The sequence below is a fragment of the Plectropomus leopardus genome, chromosome 19, assembly GCF_026936395.1.
Source record: "Plectropomus leopardus strain MGB_pleo_1.0 chromosome 19, ASM2693639v1, whole genome shotgun sequence".
Lineage (NCBI taxonomy): Eukaryota > Metazoa > Chordata > Actinopteri > Perciformes > Serranidae > Plectropomus > Plectropomus leopardus.
In genome coordinates this window covers 18896142-18916802 of record NC_142194.1, presented here as the reverse complement: position 1 = coordinate 18916802, position 20661 = coordinate 18896142, and the positions used below count along the sequence as shown (strand labels likewise).

At 38.4% G+C, this 20661-nt stretch overlaps 2 protein-coding genes across 4 annotated transcripts; one reads left to right on the top strand and one right to left on the bottom strand.

The window, feature by feature from the left end:
* The first annotated feature begins 65 nt into the window (after nucleotides 1–65).
* On the top strand, nucleotides 66–3355 carry csf3a (colony stimulating factor 3 (granulocyte) a). 2 transcript variants are annotated; one of them, XM_042508455.2, is made up of 5 exons: nucleotides 66–135; nucleotides 632–804; nucleotides 2321–2428; nucleotides 2522–2662; nucleotides 2752–3355. In XM_042508455.2, exons 1-5 carry the CDS (start codon nucleotides 69–71, stop codon nucleotides 2941–2943), a joined length of 681 nt encoding a protein of 226 aa, XP_042364389.2. In that variant the 5' UTR covers nucleotides 66–68; the 3' UTR covers nucleotides 2944–3355. The 2 variants fall into 2 exon arrangements, with proteins under 2 accessions (XP_042364389.2, XP_042364390.2); XM_042508456.2 differs by lacking the exon at nucleotides 66–135 and adding an exon at nucleotides 191–308.
* Nucleotides 3356–3819: 464 nt separating this feature from the next.
* Nucleotides 3820–20630, bottom strand: med24 (mediator complex subunit 24). Of its 2 annotated transcripts, none has more exons than XM_042508120.2 (26): nucleotides 20482–20630; nucleotides 20064–20216; nucleotides 19068–19150; nucleotides 18938–18976; nucleotides 18777–18850; nucleotides 17881–18104; nucleotides 17195–17306; nucleotides 16893–17043; nucleotides 16449–16562; nucleotides 15625–15678; nucleotides 15406–15488; nucleotides 15187–15273; nucleotides 14824–14935; nucleotides 14483–14625; nucleotides 14264–14301; nucleotides 14069–14151; nucleotides 13610–13788; nucleotides 11633–11732; nucleotides 11025–11200; nucleotides 10677–10941; nucleotides 9388–9569; nucleotides 9201–9294; nucleotides 7569–7668; nucleotides 5819–5899; nucleotides 4577–4725; nucleotides 3820–4177 (listed from the first exon to the last, which is right to left on the bottom strand). In XM_042508120.2, the coding sequence occupies exons 2-26, from the start codon at nucleotides 20191–20193 to the stop codon at nucleotides 4061–4063; spliced, it is 2970 nt and encodes a 989-aa protein (XP_042364054.1). In that variant the 5' UTR covers nucleotides 20194–20216; nucleotides 20482–20630; the 3' UTR covers nucleotides 3820–4060. The 2 variants fall into 2 exon arrangements, with proteins under 2 accessions (XP_042364054.1, XP_042364056.1); XM_042508122.2 differs by having other exon boundaries at nucleotides 14824–14923.
* Between the last annotated feature and the right edge of the window lie 31 nt (nucleotides 20631–20661).

Here is a 20661-nt window from a genome sequence, read left to right as displayed (position 1 = left end):
TTCAAATGAACAAAAATGGGAAATCCCTCCACAGGAGCCTCTGTATATAAGAAAGTGTGACATATATCATGGCTAGTGTTCACTTGAGGTCAATACTTAGACATTCCTCAACAGAGGCCATGCACATCCTGATTGGTGAGTAGTGGTGAGGTAACACTTGTAAAATGCTGCTTTCTCTTCCTCTGCTGATCATCTCCAGACACAGCACGGACTCTGAAGGAAGCATTGGACTAGTAGAGTTTGGATTAACTGATATTATTTTTTAAAGTTAATTTTACAGCATCTGGACCTGTTTTAAGGATTAAAAAGTATATTTATAATTCTTTTACATCTGCTAAAACGGTCATTTTTGCTATGTTTAACTGCAAGTCACTTTTGGCTTGGGTTTCACATTACAGTGACTATTCCCAACTCATGCAGCTATTTAGCCTGAGGGGAGACATGCCCAGAGCTGCAGCACAGAGGAGCTGCTGAGGAGAGGGAGAGGCTTTGTTCTGCCTCTTGTCCTCTATACATACACACACACACACGCACATACACACACACACACACTTGAGCTGGGTGTATAAAACCGGGTTGTTTGATGCCTCAGCGGTGACGGATGTAATTTCCCCCCCCTATCCTCTTGCAGTTTTCGCCATTCCCTGCTACATGGCGACCTTCGCCCGCAGCGCACCCGTGCCGGAGAGCAGCGCACTTGTTGGGGGTACGCAGTTTCAGGAGCTCGTGCAGAGGAGCCGCAGCTTGATAGAAAAGATCCTACTCGCCATTCCCGACACGCACAAATCCTGCATTCACACAGAGGTGAGATACAGTGGATAAAGTGTTGGTTTTGGGGGTGTTTTTTTTTTTGTGATTTGATTTCATGTTTTCAGCGGAGCTTAAAGGCTGCGGGTGGGGAATCAGTGCAGGTCTGCTCACGAACCCATAAAAGGGCCTCTGTATGATTGTTAATGGGACCTATGTCCCCGTTACGGCCTGACAGACCTCCCAGCAATCACCATGCATAGACATTAAACTATGGATTATGGTCTTATGGTTTCACGACTTCTATCCTTGTTTTTACAATGCCTATATATTACATATTTGATCTCACAAGGCATGATCAGTATTTTACATTATTTTGTCATATGTAATTTACTAAAATCTTTTAAGTTGATCTGTCTTTAGAAAAATTGAGCAAAAAAAGTAAATGTAATTATAAATATGAATTTGTTTTATATCCAAGTGTTAATGATAAATGTATTTACTTAATTTTGTGAAATTATTGCAAATAAGAAATGACAAGTGAAATTACATTGTTCTTTCCAAGTGTTAGCAACTTCAGTAAACCAAGTTGGTCTGACTTAACTTGATAATGACAAAGCAGATTTTGCAAATGACAAATTGAAGAGATCTGTGAGTTCTATTTTCTTAACATGTAAGAAAATACAAATATGACTGACTAGTTTGCAGCCGGTAGAAAACAAATATATATAGCACAGTAAATTTTGTTTTACTGAGTTGCTAAAGATTGATTTAATAAAACAAATGGATTTTAGTTACAAAACTTCACAAAATTAAGTAAATATAACTATATTTTATGTAAAACTAACAATTAGATATAAAGCATATATAAATTAAGATTAATAGTTATATTTAATTATATTTTTCAAGGCTATAGGTTTTCTAGATTTTTTTAAAGCAGTCATGAAACCTGCTGATATCCACCAGCATTAATCTCTTAAATCTAATGGATCTATTTCCAGCATATCTGTCAAAATCATACATGCTTTTATGATTTTCACCGTTTTAAAATTATTTGCATTAATCATTGTACTTAAGTACAAGTTTGGAATATTGGTACTTTAGTGTTTTCATTTCATGCTACTTTAATCTTGTACTATTGCATTTCTAAAAACATTTATAGCTACTTTACAGGTCAGTTATTACCTTCAAAAGCCAGAATGATCTTAGGAAATATGATGCATCATCTGGATTAAAGTACCCTGAAGTGGATAAAATGTAACTACATGTCAACAGCAACAAAATTCTACAAAACATTACACTAAAGGTGCAATGCTACATAACTGAGTACTTCAAGTTCATTTTGCTTATAATGCTGAAGCTGATTTTAATGCATGTCTTGTTACTTCAAATGGATTCTTTATATTGTGGTAATACTACTTCACTCAAGGATCTGAGTACTTCTGCCACTGCTGTGTTTTTTCTTTCTTTCAATAAGTAAATGGGCCTACAAACACTTAAGTAGGTAGTGTGTGCATCCTGTGGCATAACAAGCTGCAATCTATCTATAACAGCCGTTATCTCTTCACCACAGACGCTACAACTCAATTCTCCAGAAAATTCTAAGCTTGCGACGATGGCACTCACCATTGGTATCCGTTCTGCTCCTGTGCTCAGAGCTGTGTCAGAAAACTTCACTTTGGTAAGCATCTGTACCTGGGGAGTAATTCTGTAAATGAAATGAGGGTTTAAAAACAGATCATGGGACCAGTTTGGTTTTATTCTTTCATATTAGGAGACTGGTTTGAAACACATGTCTGAGGGTCTTCAGCTGCACCGGGCCTTACTGAGCTCCGTCTCACCTCGGCTGGAAAATAAAGACAAAGTGACTGACCTACTGGCTGACATCAAAGACCTTGGCATCCAGGTCAATAAGGTAATGTTATACTCTAAATCTCTGCCATTCTTGGCAAATGATCCTTCCTTTAAAGGCACTTTCATGATGTTGTTTTGTGTGCTTTGCAGATGCTGAAAATGGCCCAAGAAGAGGCTGTGGTGCAGCCCTCACCAACTCCCATGGCCTTACATCTACCAGGGGACTATGAGGTTCAGGTGGCAGCTCACCTGACTCTGGTGCAGCTCCAGTCCTTTGGGCAGGACACCGCCCGCTGCCTCAGGAGTCTGGACCAGAGCATTGATGACGAGACAGAGAGTTGACCAATAGGTGTCATATTATAAATGCTTTTGGTAAATGTCCAAAACATAACGTTTATGCCATTTTTATCATGGTGTTAAATTATTTATCTGTTAAATTATTATTTATTTTTTTGTTGTTTTTTAAAAAATCTATTTATATATTTATTTATGGAATATGAAATATTTATTTCAGATTTATTTCTGATAACAAAACTTTGTTATAACATTAAGTAAAAATGAAATGAACTTTGTCAACTGATAACACTCATTTTAGGGGATTAGGGGCCCATTAAGGGCTAATTATACACTATGTAAAACAGTTTTAAAATGAAAGGGATTATTTTTGTATAAATCATATTTACAAGAAAAACACACTGTACTGTTACTGTATGTTTGTATTTTCAATTAAAAAAAAAACTGTTTTCCTGAAAAAGGAATTGTTCCTTTTTGGAAATGACAAAGCACAATGACACATCAAACACTGACAGTGGGTCATGCTGACACATGCTCTCATTATCAGAAATTTACATCTAAAATTCCAACTGAGCGTATACTATAATAGAGAAGCACAACTAAAAGTGAAATAAAAGCTTTTGTGCCATCATTTCTGCTGCGTTGCCAGACAGATTTCCTTCCAGAGGAAATGTTGCAAGTGGTGAATGACTGCCTGATGACCACAAACGTTTGTTACTCAGGAGGGTGGGGCAAAGTCCCTCGTACGTAGTGTCATGTGGTAGCCTCACTAGCATGTGATCATGAACATCATTGGGGTTTGTGGTGGTTAGATGTCATGTTATCTTTACTTCCAAATGTGACGTAACCATATTATGATCTTAAACATACAATGGGTCATGGGAACTCACTGGGGTAAATACTTATGAGCAGGAAAAGATAATCTCCATTGTGGGTTGTTTTTTTTATTTTAAAATGTATTTACAAATTTCTTCAAGTGTGAAAAAGGACATAAAAAAAGAATAGCAAAACAGGGTTTACAGAGACATGGTTATAAACATTGTATTTTGCAGCAAACAATCTCTTTAAATGGATGATCCAGACAGTTTTTTTTAATTGTTACTTGTGCTTCACCCATGAGACACTGGGACAAAGAAGGGTTGATTTGGTACTGGGGTAACACAGTTTACAAGGCAGAGATTGCTTTGGCAGCTACTCTCCTCCCAAGCGGCAGAGTCAGGTCAGTGATGGCCAGGACGACTCTAGGTTTGGCCAGCGCAGGCAGCTTCACCAGCTCAGAAACCTGGTAAAGATAATCGTTATTTTCCAGCTTTAGTATTTCTGAAGAAGTTCAACTACGTTGCTAAAGGCACAAAGAAATCTGGTAATGGTTTTTTAAATTTCAAGTAGAACATTTACAGCCCTTTGGAGGTATGATTTGTGATATCTGGCTACAACAAAGTGTGACTTGACCCTTGATCTGGTTCTTTTCTTGGGGCCAAATATAGATTCTAAACCTTAGATTCTCTCTCTTCAATTCATCAGTCTTCACTAGAGCACTTTATCCTCAAAAATGTGTTTGCAATCAGCAGAACAGACAGAGTTCATGAAGAAATTATAAACTCTTTCCCGAATATATATGTTGCAACAGCCACTCATCTCCTTCCTTATCTCCACCTCCCCCACCCAGCTCATAACTCACCATTGTAAAGGGCATGAACTGCAGGATGCTTCCGCGACTTCCCTGCTCCAGGCACTCAACACACTCCTCCATGAAACTCTGGACAAATTGAGTGTGAGGTCCTGCCATCTTGGACCCCAGGATGGAGGAAATGAGGAGGAACAGGTTGGCTGAGGAGAAGTGAACAGATGGTATGAATTGTCGTGGTAACATTAAATCACACGTTTATGGCATATTGCGATGGGCAGTTACTGTTGGAGGGGGATGTACAGACTTGACAGATGTTGGTTCATTTCTCTGTGAAAGGTGCAGGCAAAAAGTACGAGTGCGATAATCTTTATTCCACCAGCACGGAAAGGAGTTCTGTTCTGGTTCCTGAGCCTAATTTTGACCCATTTGGAGCACTGCAACCAAAAATAAATGGTCTGGAACTAGAAAAGTTGGTTGGAATCAAAGCTTTACAGGTCATTGACCTTGACCTTTGGTGCAAACCGTGACAATATTAGTAGGTGTGTTATATTCTGCAGTTTGGAACGAGATGAAAGAGAAAGCAACAATACAGGGCCCCAGTGATGACGTCTGTCTGTAGGCCAACCTGGAAGCTAACGTCGCCTGGTTCCCTCGTCAAAAAGCCTATGGGATTTTTCCACTGGATTTCAGATCACTGCAGAAAGTTAGCTCTGTGGCAAACAAACATTTTATGATACTTGTTTCCATGTTTTGTTTAACAAGATAATCTTCACAAATGAACACCACTTTCGGGATTTCTGAAGCCTAAATACAACCGCCATCAATGTGATGACATTCTGTAATCTCATGTAGCTATTTGTTAGCAACAGTAACGCTAAAGACGCACTAAAGCTTCAGAGGACGAATTGGGTATTTACTGACTTATTTTGTATCAAAGAAAAAGACGTGAAAGTCTCTTAAGTTTGTGTTAACCACAGACATTATTTGAGGCTTCCAAACCAAAAAACCCAATCAAAAAAGCGATTAGCTTTGAGACGAGGGAACCAGGGGTGCTGAAATGCTAATTCATTTCTGTGTTTTAGGGCTCATTCCTGGAGCAGTCTATGAAGAAGTGAGAAATCACTGAGTAAAAAAGAGCATGAAGTGATCTCATTACTAGTTGGTCAATGCCTGACTTTGTGATTGAAGTTCTGTAATAAAATAACAAGAACTTGGAGGTTATCAACGCCAAACGCCATCTTACTGGTGTAAAAGGGGCATTAGTGGATACAAAGCACAAACAGGAGCTCTCACCCAGGACTCGGTTTAGAGGGTCCCTCATGTTGACGGTGTGGAGCTGGGAGGCAGAGAGGGAACTGCTCATAGATCGGTCTCCTATGAGAGAGCGTGACATGAGAAGCAGGAGACGGATTGTTTTGTTTTCATTTCATTGTGTCATACGAGAAAGAAAAAAAATGCACACAAAACAACAGAATATCAACAAGGAAGTTGAAGTGAATGTTTAAGTATTTTGCTTGCGGCTGGTTAAGTGCAATCTGAACTAAAGGTTGTGAAAGTCTTAAAGGCTTCCTTCCGCTGCCATCTTGCATAATCCTGGTTCCTAAAATAACCTTGTTAAGACACATTTCAATTTATTTTAAGGGTGAAAAGATGATTTTTGTTATTTTTATCTTTATCTTTAAGCAAATGTAAATGTCTCATTACACCAAATGAAAGGTCATTTTTTTTTCCATTTTAATATGATTTTACATTTTAAAAAATCATTAATTACAAAAAAACCAATTAGACCATATTTCAGACATGCCAAAACATATTTTTTTATTCCACAGGTGGACATATTAACAGAGGCTAGTTAGGTCATGTCCAGCAAACTTGTTGTATTGGGTCATCAACCCCTAAATGACTTGTCTTGACATGACTGGACATGCCTTTTCAGTGGAGTGGGTGGAACTCATTTGACTTTAGGTGGAAAAAAGAACCTTCTGAGTTTCAATCTCAGTTATTGCTAGAAAAGAAGCTCATACATTTTTTGCCTTAGTCATGCAAGGCACTGATCTTTGACGCCCTGCCCGGGGATTTTGTTATGGAGTAGTAGCTAAAATTGAAAAAGTGAAAATTCCAAATCCTGAATGCTCATGACACTAAGTAAGGCTGATGACAGAATGAAAATGGCAATCTGGTATAAGGCTATGTTCAGTTTTTTTTATTTGTTTTTATTAATGTTTTGGCCTTTTTCATCTTGACAGTGTATACTATTTGACCTTGTTCTGTAAAGATCTTTGTGAAAAGTGCTATATATATATATATATATATATATATATATATATATGACACACACACAGGAGTAGTTTGAAAACACAATACCTCTATTGCTTTTATGCATTTATTTATTTTATGTCACTGTTTTATCTTTTCTTTCAGGTATTTCCCATTTGTAAGTGTACTTTATTTATTTTTTATTATTATTTGTTTTGAATTTGTACTCTTTTTTAAAAACATAATTTTAAAACACTTCTCTGTTTGTATATTGGTATTAAGCATACAGCTGTCTTTAATTTCAAAGTTAGGTGCGATTCTTTGATGAGACCTCAGGTGTTTTAGATACGTCCAACCTGTGCATTTTCTTATGTTTTTGTATTTCTTTTTCTTTCATTGCATGTTATCATATGCACAAATAAAGAACTAAAGCATGAACCACTGCTCTCAAAATCATCCTCCTGTTCTTCAGAACAGAATTGCTTGAAGTAAAAACCTTGAGTTAAACAGCAGTGCTCAAGTCAGAACCTGCCAACGGGGAAGAGACTCAACAGATTATTAATGTTGAGACAGTTTATAAGGCCATGCTTGTTTGTGCTTTTCTGGTTTTGCTAAAAGTGCTTTCAAGATGCAACTTGCTGGTAAAAGGGTCTTAGGAAGTCTATTTGATTTTGAAAACCGTCTGGTATTTGCATAATCCCAGGCTCAGACTGACAGACAGTTGACTGAAAGGCCACGGGCTTCATAATTCAACCATGTATTAAAAACCAGACATTAATAGACTGACCTGGACTGGAAAGGGCAGCAGGCTCATCCTCATTGGAACTGAGCAGACGCATGAGTTTAGAGGGCTGAGTGTCATCCAGCGGAAAGAGGCTGTTGTAGTCCTGCAGCCAATAATATTATGTTAAACTACATGTAGACAACAAAGAATTCACACACATCAACATGTCGGTTTCTCACATTGAATACAACTTTTTCATCAGTAATGCAGAGCCCTAATTACACATACAGACATGCTGACATTTCTATAGATTAAACTATTTTCTCTAAAATAATTTGAAACTGACAAAAGTGATTGGCATCGACCATTGTTTATACCATATTTAATAGAAATAAGATTTTGCTTTTGGTTTATGATTCAACATAATATTTGTATTCATAAAACAAAATGGCATGGACAAAAGTGATGCTATCATTCACCTATTTTTTTTTTCTTTTTTGCACATCCTTTAGAGGCAGTCACTGCTATTAAATATTTCTTTAACTCTCATGAGATTTCTGCACCTGTCAACAAGCAGTTTCTGAGCTACCTGCTCCAGCTGTCTTAGGTGTGAGGCGTGGCGCTGTCGCAGGTTTTTGCTTTTTCCATACATGTTCCACAGAATACAGATTGGGGCTCAGAGTAGCAGTAGAAGGCCACAAAGCTGTGGGCGTTTTGGGTCATTATTTTTTTTGAGGAATAATGACCTGTGATTGAGACAGAGCTGTCTGACACTGGGCAGTACGTATCGCTCCACAACGCCTCAATAGTCATAAGATTCCATTGTGCACCCTGTGCCAGGCGCAGCAAAGCAGCTCCCAAAAAAATGAGCAAACCTCCTCCGTGTTTTACTGTAGGTACTGTGCTCTTTTCTTTGAAAGCTTCTTTTTTTCTATCTGTGAACATAGAGCTGATGTGCCAATAAGCTCCAGTTTATATAATTTTTTCAAAAGATAAATTTATGGCATTGTGGCTTGTCAATATGAATTATAGCATATTCCAGTCTAGAGTTTTTATATCTTTCTGTCAGTAGTGAAATCCCTCCTGGTTCCCCTTTCATGGAGCCCACTTTTGCTCAAAAAAATGACAGATAGTGTGATCAGAAACTGACATACCTGGGTTCAGCTTGTTTCTCTTGGGTTTGTTTCTACCATTCGCACTTTCCTGCTGCTAAATCTGGGGTTGATTTTTCTCTTGCAGATCTTGGGTAAACTTTAACAGATCTTGAACTTCTTAATAGTACTTGCAACTGTTGTCACAGGAGCATCAAGGTGCTTAGAGGTGGTCTTATAGCATTTACCATGATTGCCTATTATTTTCTTTCTGATTTCCTCACATAACTTTCTCCTTTGGTATTATCATGGGCACCAAACTCAACATGGACCAAAAAGCAGTGAATACTTTTCTCCATTAAAATAGGCTGAATGACTGGTTATAAGATGCAAAATGCTAATCATACTGTAGAAACAAATGAGTTTTTTTTTTTTTTAATATCACTGGAATCAAACTATTTATTGATTTTTCTAAGGGGTACCAGGTCATTTTAGATATCGTATATATCATCACTTTTCAGGAAGACTGAAACATTATTTCAAAGAGCTGTAACGGTAACGAAAAATTTGAGTGTGTCTGTACCAGACCTTGTGTCTGTTTTACCTCAATATCTTCTCGCTGCCTTTTGCGTTGACGAGCTGAGAACGAGCCTTTGTGATGAGAGGAGTAAGAGCTGAGCGCGCACCACACAGACAACCTGAGGAGTTATCGGGAGAGTAGAGTTAACACCTTATCCCAAAATACCAAAAACTACTGCCGCTATCACATTGAAGTATTGAGCATCTCTTACTTGGCCAGTGCCTTTCCAGGTGGGTCTGCCAGGCTGTGCCAGTGGGCGGAGTCTGTGAGCAGGTCGGGTAGTATGGTACCCAGAAGGGTGAGGGTGATCTGCTGAGTGTCCAGGCAGAAAATGCTGTAGAGTAACTCCACCACCCGATCGGCCCACTCCTGTCGAGTCTCTTTGAGCAGCTCCTGAAATAACATGCAGCACTCCAATTACACAATCTGACCACGGGCCGAACTCTAATTAAGGTCTCTTTGCACTGGTGTTTGATACAAGATCAAGTTTTCGTCATCTTAAAAAGGTTCCAAGTGGAGTTTCTGACCAATAGCATTTTGATTAAGCAATGTTTTATTGAATGGGTCCTTGTTTAGTTTTTATGTCAGAAGTATCAGTCAGCTAATTGATTAATAGAAAATCATTCAATAACTAGAGTACTTTGATAGATGGTTAATCACTGGCGTAATTTTTCCAGGAAAAATAGACAAACACTTGATGACAAAGAGAATAAATATTCGCACACTAGAGTATAGCTCCTTATATTTAACTGGTTACAACAGATACGTTTCAACCCAACAGGTAAATTCTATCTGTTGTTCTATCTGTAGTCAATTAAATATGCTGAGGAGCCGGGAGCAGTACTCCAGCGTGCAGATATACAGTATATATATTCTTTTTTTGCAATGATTTGTTGTCATTAACAGATGCTCACATCATAGTACTTTTACAATTCCAAAAATATATTAGTTTCCATTTGTGCATTTTAAAGAAAATAAAAATAATAATACCAGATATATGTATTCTCTTTGTTGCGTTTATACGTAGTTTTATCCAGCACCTGGCCTAAAAACAGACTTGGATGTGCACACCACTACTCTGCTGAGCAAACATTTGATGACTCCAAGTTCTAAAGCATCAGAGTTTAATGTTTTTCTGTATCTTATTATTATTATTATGGTAATTGAATATCTCTGGGTTTTCGGCTGTTGGTCAGACAAAACAAAGACTGCCTGAGGCTGTTTTAAAGGCTGACTTGAGATCTGTGCTCCTAGCAAGAAGCAGAGACATAGTTTAAAGCACTGATGATAACAATGATAACTTTAAGGGTTAGTTCAAATTTTTTGAAGTGGGGTTGTTGTGTGAGGTGTGTATCCAAAGTAAGTACAGTGATAGAAAGTACAATAGTGGTGGGCAGCATGCTCTTACTTTGGAGGAGCAGCAGAATGTAGCCTTTAAACACAAACAGTGCTGCTATTGTTGATTTCTAAGTGATTGGCACCTTTTCTTGACCCTCCTACCTTGACCAAATTGTTTGTGAACCAGAAGACGCCCCCCATGTTGAGAAGACTCTCAAACAGATGCAGGGCCCGGCTGTCCACCCAGCCTTTGCGCAGCACCGTCTGGAACTGCTTGCTGAGGGCCACGTGTATGGGGTCTTTTGCCGGCAGCAGGTTGCGGTAGGGGATCGGCTCCTGGCCCTCAACTGGGGGGCGCAGGGTCGCAGCCGTTTGTTGGAAGACATCGGCGCACATGTGCTCCATGATGGAACTCATAATGATCACGCTGGTGAGAGGACATAAGTGTTAATCCACGAAATAATGGGGCTTAAGCTGTTAAGAGCAAGTGTGTGTATCAGTTGTTTGTACCGTTCATTGTAAAACTGCAGGGTGTTCTCCCCGTACAGTGGTGTCACAAGCTGTCGGATCATAGTCTGGGGCTTCTCCCGCTCATCCCTCCCCAGCATCCTGACGTGGGCCACCAGCCAGGCCACAGCACAGATCGCCATGCTGCACACCTTCCCCTTGATGTTGTCAGTGATCTTCTGCCCTTACAGAGATGACAGCAGCAAGAAAAGGGGAAGGATGTGGTTAGAAATACAGGGTATGGTCAAAGGAGAGAATTCTGACTAAAGCTGCATGCTTCCACATTGCGTGATATGAAAACTTGAATAAAATAGGGAAACAATGAGAAGTGGGCTACATCTCTTGGACATCGGGACGTCACTGCTGTTGTAAGTTCTTACACATTGTTACGTGTCAGTTTCCACAGAATACGTCATAACCACTGGAGTAATGAGTCAAACTGTGAAAGTATGAGAAACAAAATTCCTAGTCTTGTAGTGTTATTAGCCGTTAGGGAGGTAACCGATCCTGCCCAAAAATCTTGTGATACTCAGTAAATATTTGCAAGAGGAAATATCACACGAGGATGAAGAAAAAAAAAAAATCCAAAAGTACGTTAAAGTTGAACAGACCTGCACTGCCTCCACAGAGAGAACACCATTCTCCCACGCATTCAGAACTTCCAAGATGGCTGCTGGCGTGCTGAGGCAGATTTCATGCCATTTCACCTGACTGTCTCAACACATAAACGTCAGAGGAGGCTATTTAGAGCGTTCATTACAAAAAATACCAGACATATAAATAATAAGATAATGAGTTCCAAGGCAATGGACAAAAAACCAAACCCTTTCCACTATTGCAATATTAGTGGAAAATGCAACTACATGAGATTTGAAAATGTTTGTTTATGGCTAATGTTACTTTATAAGTTTACTTTATAAGATACTGCATGGTTTAGCTCCCCTATTCTAAAACATTTTATTTTAACAGGTCATGGGGGAATAAGACATTGGATTTAGATGCTTCAAAGAGAATCACAATCTTTGGTCATATATGAATTTGTTATCCATGTGTCTAATGTCAAATTTTAGTTTGATATCAGTTGAGTTTTTTGGCTCTGTAACGCACTTGTACACATAGATGTTGATAATTATAATTGTGATTATCAGCCCCGACTAAAACACTTGCTTAACGTGTATTGTAGGCCAAAACGTAGTCCTCAAACTAGTGAGTGTTACAGACTATATAGCCCCACTGTCATGTGTTGTAACCATAACAATAATCAGTAAAAATAACAATAATAAGTTTCAAAACAACTTGCCGAAGGGCTACAGTTGAAAATTAGACCTCTAACTAAAACTGACACATTTTCTGAAATGTTGATTAATGTGTGTTGTCCTTATAAAATAAAATAAACTAATGAATGAATTTTCTTTTAAAGTAGTCAAATGACCACAGCAAACACGTCATTGTCCGCTCTCATTCCATTTCTACGCTCCGACATCTGCGACACACAGTCAAGAGCTAAGCAGTGCAACAATTAGAAGTATCACTTATGTTTATTGTTTACTATAAGTGAAGAACTTTAAGTCCCCCTAAATAGCCTACATAAGGTGTATATGAACATTTAATAAATGTCTTCTATTACACCATAATGTAGTTGACTGACATCTCCCATAAAAAACATATTTTATATTATTACAACTGTGTTTTACTATATTGTCATTCACTGTGAGAATTACACATTAATAAACACTTAAGTCTGCATGCAACTACATTATATTGTGCTTTTAACCACTCACTAAACCTTTATGGTTTTACAAATATTGACCCGCCTATTTAGCATGTAAAGTGTTCTTGTTTTACAGATGTGCAAACTGAAATGAATGGAAATCAATGGTTTGAAAGGGAGGGAAACCCTCTTTACAAAAAAAAAACAAAACTGATACTCATAGAAAGTTGTCACAACATATTCAGCTTTAAAAACTTCATGAGCTGTTCTATTTGAAATATTTTTTTAAATGCTTACATGGTCATGCTCCCTCTCTGCTTATTTAATTTGTTAGAAGACACCAGCACACCAGTAGAGTCAACACACAGTCCTCGTAACTGTTGCACTGCATTATGTAAAACCTCATCTAGGCAGCCAGTCTGCTCTGTTACGGGAGCAATACTATGAAACTGTCTACCAACTGAACTGGCATTGACACATCATTTTAATGTTTTTTAGAGCCATTTAATCATTGCTAAGAGAGAAACAACACGGTTCTCAGACTTAATGCCACACTAAACACAGCAGTTATTTGGTATTTTGTGTTGGATGTATTTCTATTTGTGCATTTGTGGATGTATCCTTGTCGACGTATTTGCCGTATTTGTGGATGTCTATTCTTTTCTTATTACTATTTCAACTTTTAAAAAGCCTCCTATGGACAGGTGTTGAAAATTAGCATTTTGCTACAAATGCTAAGCACAGTGCATTTGGTTCATGTGCATGAATGTACAATTTTAATGCTACTGTGATAACTATATAAAGTAAACTAAACTGATGTTAAGTGATTGACAGGACAATAAACAGCTGTTAAGTAACAGATTAGTCTGCAACTTACACTAGCTTCATCTCTGAGGAGTTGTTCAGCAGGGTGACCAGGCTCTCCACTTTGCCAGGCTCTGGTCTGAAGCAGGGGTGGTCAGGGTTCAGGGTCTTGCCCTCTTCAGGCATACATGTCTGCAGCCATGTTTCAAAGAAGGGGGTCTCCCCTGAAGGACTGGGGTCTGAAAGAATCACCTGGAAAGGAGAAACACATGGCAAACAAGTGCTGTATGAATCAACTTAGACTTAATTAACAAAATGGAGAAATTTCTAGATCTAATCAATCTACAATATTCTGTTGAGCCAGTAAAGATGCTGCAAAAAATGTTGGTACACTTCCACACAGCCCGCTCTTGACCTCTTGTGGCCTTATGCTGAAAACGCAGGCTGATTTGATGTGAAATCCACAAAGAGCACCATAGCTATTAACATCATAAGTACCTTTTCTGACAAGCTTGAATTGCCATGAACTCACCTCGGACCCATACGTCTGCACCACATGGCAGAGCATGAGGAAAGAGATGTCGAAGAGCAGAGCCCGTACTGACGCAGACTTGGCTGAAGGACAGAAGGAAAAATCCTCAGTGTTAGTGTCTCATTTAATAAGTAATATGTCAATGAGGAGAGAAATTCCCACATTGGAACATGTCACTCGTGTGTTTAAACTCACATCCTTCGCCGCTGATGTGCTTAGGAAACTCATTAAGCCTAAAAACAAATAGAAAAAAAATATCAAAAGATAAGAAACATCTTGTTAATATTTACTTCCCACGCAAACTGGAGTTTCCACCCTTAAAAATATGGTTATAAATTGGTATCCAAGTCATTATGAACCACGATTCTGCTGACTAAGGGGACAATTTGTCTTACCTATTTTGCATATACTCACTTAATGAACTTGCGAGCAAAAGATTTGAGTTTCCCAGTGGCTGCTGCTGCTGCCAGGAGCAGATCAAGGCTCTTTCCAGACAACATGTGTCCCAGGACCCCCAGAAGACCCTCAGGGGACTTGGAGTGATCTGCGTCTACTGTCTAATAAACCAGCAAGGAAGAGTTAAGCTCATTTGTTAGATACTTGTCAGATACTTTCAACCATTTCCTTCTTGGTCATTTCTGTGTCCATTCTAGACAATACTTGATATTAACCAGACCATTTATCGAGAGCCCAGATCAGGACTGCAATAAACAGAGAATACCCTGTAGAGTTTAGATCAGGTTATGGTGCTCTACCTTGAGAATATTGGTGACAGTAGGCTCAGCTCGCAGGATGAGACCGGGGTTTGGCTGGATGTTGGCATTTTCTGCTGTTTTTAACCTTGGGGCGAACTCCCTGTCCTCGGTCCTGAATCAAATTTGCAATGGGAGAGGGACAGAGAAGGGGAGAGGCAAAGGAGAGACAGAGGTGGGGTGGAGGGGGTTGGGGATGTAGTGTATTGTGTCAATATGGTGAACAAAACTTTACGCATGATCATATTAACTAAAAGAGTTCAGAATATATATTAAAAAAAGACATGATTCCGTAAGACTTAATTCTTCACACAGTCCTGAAGTGTTCTGCATCACACATGCTCATGGTGAGATGGAAACCCATACCGCTTTGCAGTGAGGCAGGCTGTATTTGAATCTGACAGCAGGCCCAGCTTGTTACACTCCTGCAGGAGCATGCCGAGGCAGTCGCAACTATGTCAAGAAAAGACGAGAAAAATGATAATTGCCACAGTACTAGCTTACCAGGAATTTAGCTGGCGTGCTTGTCTAGAATATCCTATGATGGCATTACAGGCAGTGCAGATGAGATTTTGGAGCACTTACTTGCATCTCTGATCAGCTTTGTCCAGTAGTGGTGTGAGCTTTAGTAAGTACTGAAATGCAATATTCACGTCATCCATGAAGTCCTGGAAAATACATATGCCATTAAGGTTAATCGCATTTTATTTTAAATATTTTCTGCTTTTAAAAACATGATTACTTGGCAATGCTAAATGCTCCTGATTGTGTCAGTGTATTCATTTGTTAGAAAGACATTCGTACCTGTCCTTTGTCACCCTGAGGATACTTCTTTAGTCTTAGCAGAACTTGTGGGATCTAGTAAAAAGAAACAAGAAAAAGATTTCTTTAAGTGCAGTTGAGTTGCATGCGCACAGATATAGTATGACATGAGTACATTTGCGAAGTGGTCACTGGTGCCTTTCCCAAATTTACACCAGTTTACCTTATATAAATAAAATGATTACTCAATGCAACAATTAACTTAAGTCAATCTAGGCAAGGGAGATCCAGATAATACTGACAATCCAAAAAAATAAAAAGGAACACATTAATGAAGTTATCAGTCAACATCAACACTGGCTTCAATTTAATGTGGAACTTCGCACATTTTTAAAATTCACCCAAGTTATTGCTGTGGTCTAAGACCATAAAATATGAGTTAAAATGAACAACTACCAAACTTAAATTTATGATGCCATAGGGTATAAAAAATGTCACTGCTCCATAGACAATAAATTGGGAAAAATGACACTGAGAGCAGCCTGGGAAATTTTCCAAGTTTAAGGATTCAGAAAGGAGATCACAACAATAGAATAAAGCTTGTATGGGTATATACAAAAAAAAACCATACATTCTGTGGGTCCACATTCACGGTCTACGCAGAAGCTCCAGAGTTATAAGCTATGACATCATAAGTTTAAGACTTCTCTGGTTTCTGGACAAAGATATAACATGTTGGAATTCTTAATTTAGATAATATTTCCCTTTAAAGTTATAGGGACATCAAACACCAACACAAATAAGAAGAAGAATTAAAAAAAGGAGAGGCAGATCACAAGCAGATATATCTTTGACATGGGTCTTACCTTGAGGAATGTGAAGGCAGTCCATTTAAGCTCCTCTGTGCCCTCTGGTGACTCGATGAGGCCAGTGAAGCAGGCTTTCCAGATCTCCAAGACAAAAAGAGGAGCAGGGATTCGCTGTGGAGGACAAGCAATTTGAGAAGAATGCGGCTAAAATTAAAAAAAAAAAAACATACAACTGAGCAGTCTTATTGTGACTTGAACCTGGATTTCCTGCTTGAAGAAACCAGTAATTTAAAGGACAAAGGCAAAATGAAATACAGTCTCAACAATGAAAAACACACAAAAACAACTAGCCACTCAGATAAAAAAAAGAGCTTACTGTGTATAATTCAGTGCCATCATGCTATATTATTTCTAGATATTAAAAGGCTTTTCAAACACTTTCCTTTCATTGCCAGTTTGAGGCAGACTGGACGTAAGATTTCTATACAGATAAATGTTCACCTGCATTCTCTTGATCATCATCAGCTGCTCCACCAGTGGCTGCGTCTCCCCCGTCAGATTCATTGTCCCTTCCAGCATGATGAAGGCGTGCACCGATGGGAAGGAGGCGTGAACTGTGGGGTTGCTCTGCTCAGACAGCATCAGGGGAATACTGAGAAAAGAGAGAAGAGTTAGCATGATGGAGACTGATTGTGATCTTCTGTAAATTAACATATTGAAATGTCTAGGCTAATAAGCATCATGCCAAAATCTGTCTGTTTTTTTTTTTTTTTAATATGTAGGAATAAAGCAGGAATCTTCACCCTTTTACGAGGGACAAGCTCTCCTCTAATTTAGTTCTCAGTGTCGGGTTTGGAACGCTGCTGAGGCCCTCTGTCACTTTCAGCAGTGATTGCTCTACATTGCTCCAGGAACCTGCGGAGGGATAGCGACAGAAACACTGAGATGTCTTCCTCTTAACAACAATGTACAATAAGATTAGAGTGAAACTTTTTTTTTAAAATAAATTTAAAACTGGTATTCTTACATCTAATCTGTCGACATCTATTGATAAAAGATAATTGTTACATTCCGTGATTATGCCAGAGCAAAAAAACAACAAATACAGACTAACGAAAATGACCAGAAAACTTGCTAAAAATGAATATATGTGTGTATGTGTGTGTGTGTGTGTGTGTGTGTGTACATTTGTATGTACCATACTTCTAAATATATAATCAGAATAATTATAAATATATTTTCTCTATTTTTTGATCGTTTCTAATAATTCACCCCCTTTTTTGCCTTTTTCCCCCGATGGTTTTGAAAGAAGTCAAACCAATGTGGACACTAAACTAAACTAAACTAAACTCAGAGAGATCCATCACCAAGTTTACACAAGGTTTTGATGTAGCTTTTATAGAGAACAACAACTACCACACTGAAGAAAAAAAAAAAATCTCAATTCTACTTAAACACGTGCCGACACACACACAGACAATCATAAGACCTTGTTCTTCCAGCCGAGCGATGTGGACCAGAGCTCTGTTCTTGGTGCTGTTCATCAGATTGTGAAGCCTCTCCTGGCAGGCTCTTAGACTGGCCTCTGTGCTGGCTGTTGGACCCAGTTCTCGGAGCTTCTCACAGTACCAAGCGCAGCCCTGCAGAAGCCACACCACAACTCCCAACAGAGCCCGACACAGCCCAATGCACTCCTCTGCTTTCCCGTGACAGCTTTAGAGTCAGAGGTGAGAGGCAGAGAATCAGAGACAGTTTATATTAGGAGAAATGTATGACTTCTCCAAAACAAAATTAACATTTACTAAGCAAACATGCAGGCAAGCATTACAGAAAAAATGCTTTCATAAAAAGATTACATGCCCAAAGATCCTGGGCTGCTCATTTAGAGTTAATGCTGATGGTTGTGATTTAAAGGAAATAAGTTAAATTTGATAAACAAAGGTTAACTTGTGAACAACAACTTGGTTGAGCTGCAGGATATCTGAGTGAAGGTTGAGTAATACAAACAATACTATTTTTTCATTTTGACAGAAATTTTCAGCTTCATAAAACACAATCTTCACAGCTCATTTAAGATTTTTCAATTAAAAACAGATTATTTCCCCCCATTTACTGTAGAAATATAGTGTTATGGTTGAGTCTAAGTTATGTACTTAACGAAAATTCACAAATGTGCTCTTTGCATCAAGAAATCCTGTGGTGAGTAGTTGCGCTCATTGCATGATTTTGTTGTTTCAGTATTGTTTGTATTTTTGTATTTGTGTGTATTTATGTGAAACAGATGACATCCTCGGACAAAAAACACATTTCAAAATTGTTTCTGACAATAAAGTGAAATCTGACCTGATCAAGAAGGACAACACTGTCATGGATAACTTTACATACCTGAGGCGATGGCAGAACATGTCCATTATCTCAAGCAGTGATTTCACACACAGCTCACGCGAAAAATCATCAAACTATAAGAAAAGAGACATTTTCATGAAAACCTCTCATGTCTTTTAGAAACTTGCATGATGCCATCATTTTCATCAAGTATAAATTACCTTGCTGAGGGCTGTAAGCACACTGGAGTAAGACACCATCTACGGAGAAAGAAGGTAATGTTCACAACTTGCAAAATCACAGATACACTGCTCATTATACCGTTATTCATTACACTGCCTCTTCTCTCACCTGGGAACTTATAGCATATTTCAGGTAAGACAAAATGAGGGGGTTGGGAGAGGGGCCAATCATCGCCTGCTCCATCAGGGCCTCTGGAATACAAAAACAATGTATAAACCACTACAGACATAAGTAAACTGCTGTAAAGTCAAATACCGTAAAACTTCAAATATAAGCCTAGTCCCAATTAGATGCCCAGTCCCTTTTACTATCCCAGTGTGGCAATGCATTTTGACAAATAAAGGCCTGTCAATAAGAGGCCTAATCTGGTTTCCATCCTGTTTTTTTTTTTATAGAAGTTCTTTGGATGCATAAAACTGTGTTGTTGGCTACCTGCTGAAGATAACCTTAGTTAGCTGCTTAGATCATGCATACAAATGTGTATATATGATTAAACTCTTGTCAATATGGACATGCTACACACATCCTTAGCTTGGTGAGATTCTCCACAATTTAATCATTCAGTTCATTTTACTGAAACCATGAGCACAAGAGAAGATGGTAACACCAGTATTGTAAAAAAGAAAGGTGCAAAAAAAAAGAAGAGAAAAGTAGGTGTAGAAAACAATTTTTATAAAAGCCAAGGAAAAATGTTCAGTGAAGTATATTCATAATTTTATACTTAGAATTATTTAACCGAATTACTGTAATTTTTAAGATTTTTTTCAGGCAATTTCTCAAATTTTTTAAAATTATTTCTCCTTTGTTTTTTGTTGTTTGTTTTAGTTTTTGGCAAATTTTCTGATAATTTTCTTGTACTTGGATCATTTCTTCTTTTGTTGCTGATTATCTTCTTTCCATGCATAGATAGATCGATAGATGAAGCCAATTTGCCCAGGTTTCAAAGGGTTAAAGGAACAATTTAATTGTATTTCTATTTTTACTGAGCAACCGTTTTAAGCCTGTTGAGGTCAATGGTTTAGGCCAATATTAGTCAGGGCTATTGATTGACGTTTTACGGTAATTAGCATGACGGCTGGTGAACGTCACTGTCTTCCCTCTAACCTGCGAGGTTTAGGTAGTCCCATGTTGCTCCCTTAGGAAAGTTTTTCTTGATGTTAATGGCCCACTGGTAGTCGCTCCATCTCTCCTTCCACGCCTGTAAGATGGCTTGCTTCAGATTTACCACCTTCATCCTGGTAGAAACGACCACCACACCTAATGACGAAATACAAAAATAACGAAATGTCTAAGAAACAGCCATTAGCACGATTTTCGTGGTTTTACACGCGTTACCACTTTACGTTAGCTAACGTTGTTATTCATTATTTGGCTGATTGACGTTAGCCGTTAGCTGTCGATGTCATTCATTAACCAACAATAACATTTAAAGATAAAGTTATCTTGCCGCGTGCAAAAACCCAAGGTTGCCAAAGCAAATAAGACAAAACTCAGTCGCAATATTACAGAATTCGACGTTTACCTGACTTTTTCGGCTTTTCAAAACATAAAAGAGAGCGTTATTTGTTTGTAGCTCCTCTGCTTCACAGTATGAAGAACGCCATTTTTGTTTTGAAAAACGTAAGCGTTCATTGGTTAATCTCTCGCCGGCTCAGTATTCTGTTAGCGGATTGGTTAGTGAAGTGACGATTACAGTCTGTGG

Coding starts and splice junctions, on each gene's coding strand:
- csf3a (XM_042508455.2), top strand. CDS start 69: ATGGCTAGTGTTCACTTGAGGTCAATACTTAGACATTCCTCAACAGAG. Junction 136..631: donor GGCCATGCACATCCTGATTG/GTGAGTAGTGGT, acceptor ATCCTCTTGCAG/TTTTCGCCATTCCCTGCTAC. Junction 2,429..2,521: donor TGTCAGAAAACTTCACTTTG/GTAAGCATCTGT, acceptor CTTTCATATTAG/GAGACTGGTTTGAAACACAT.
- med24 (XM_042508120.2), bottom strand. CDS start 20,193: ATGAAGGTGGTAAATCTGAAGCAAGCCATCTTACAGGCGTGGAAGGAG. Junction 18,851..18,937: donor TGCTTACAGCCCTCAGCAAG/GTAATTTATACT, acceptor CTTTTCTTATAG/TTTGATGATTTTTCGCGTGA. Junction 4,726..5,818: donor CCCTCTAAACCGAGTCCTGG/GTGAGAGCTCCT, acceptor ACTTCTCCTCAG/CCAACCTGTTCCTCCTCATT.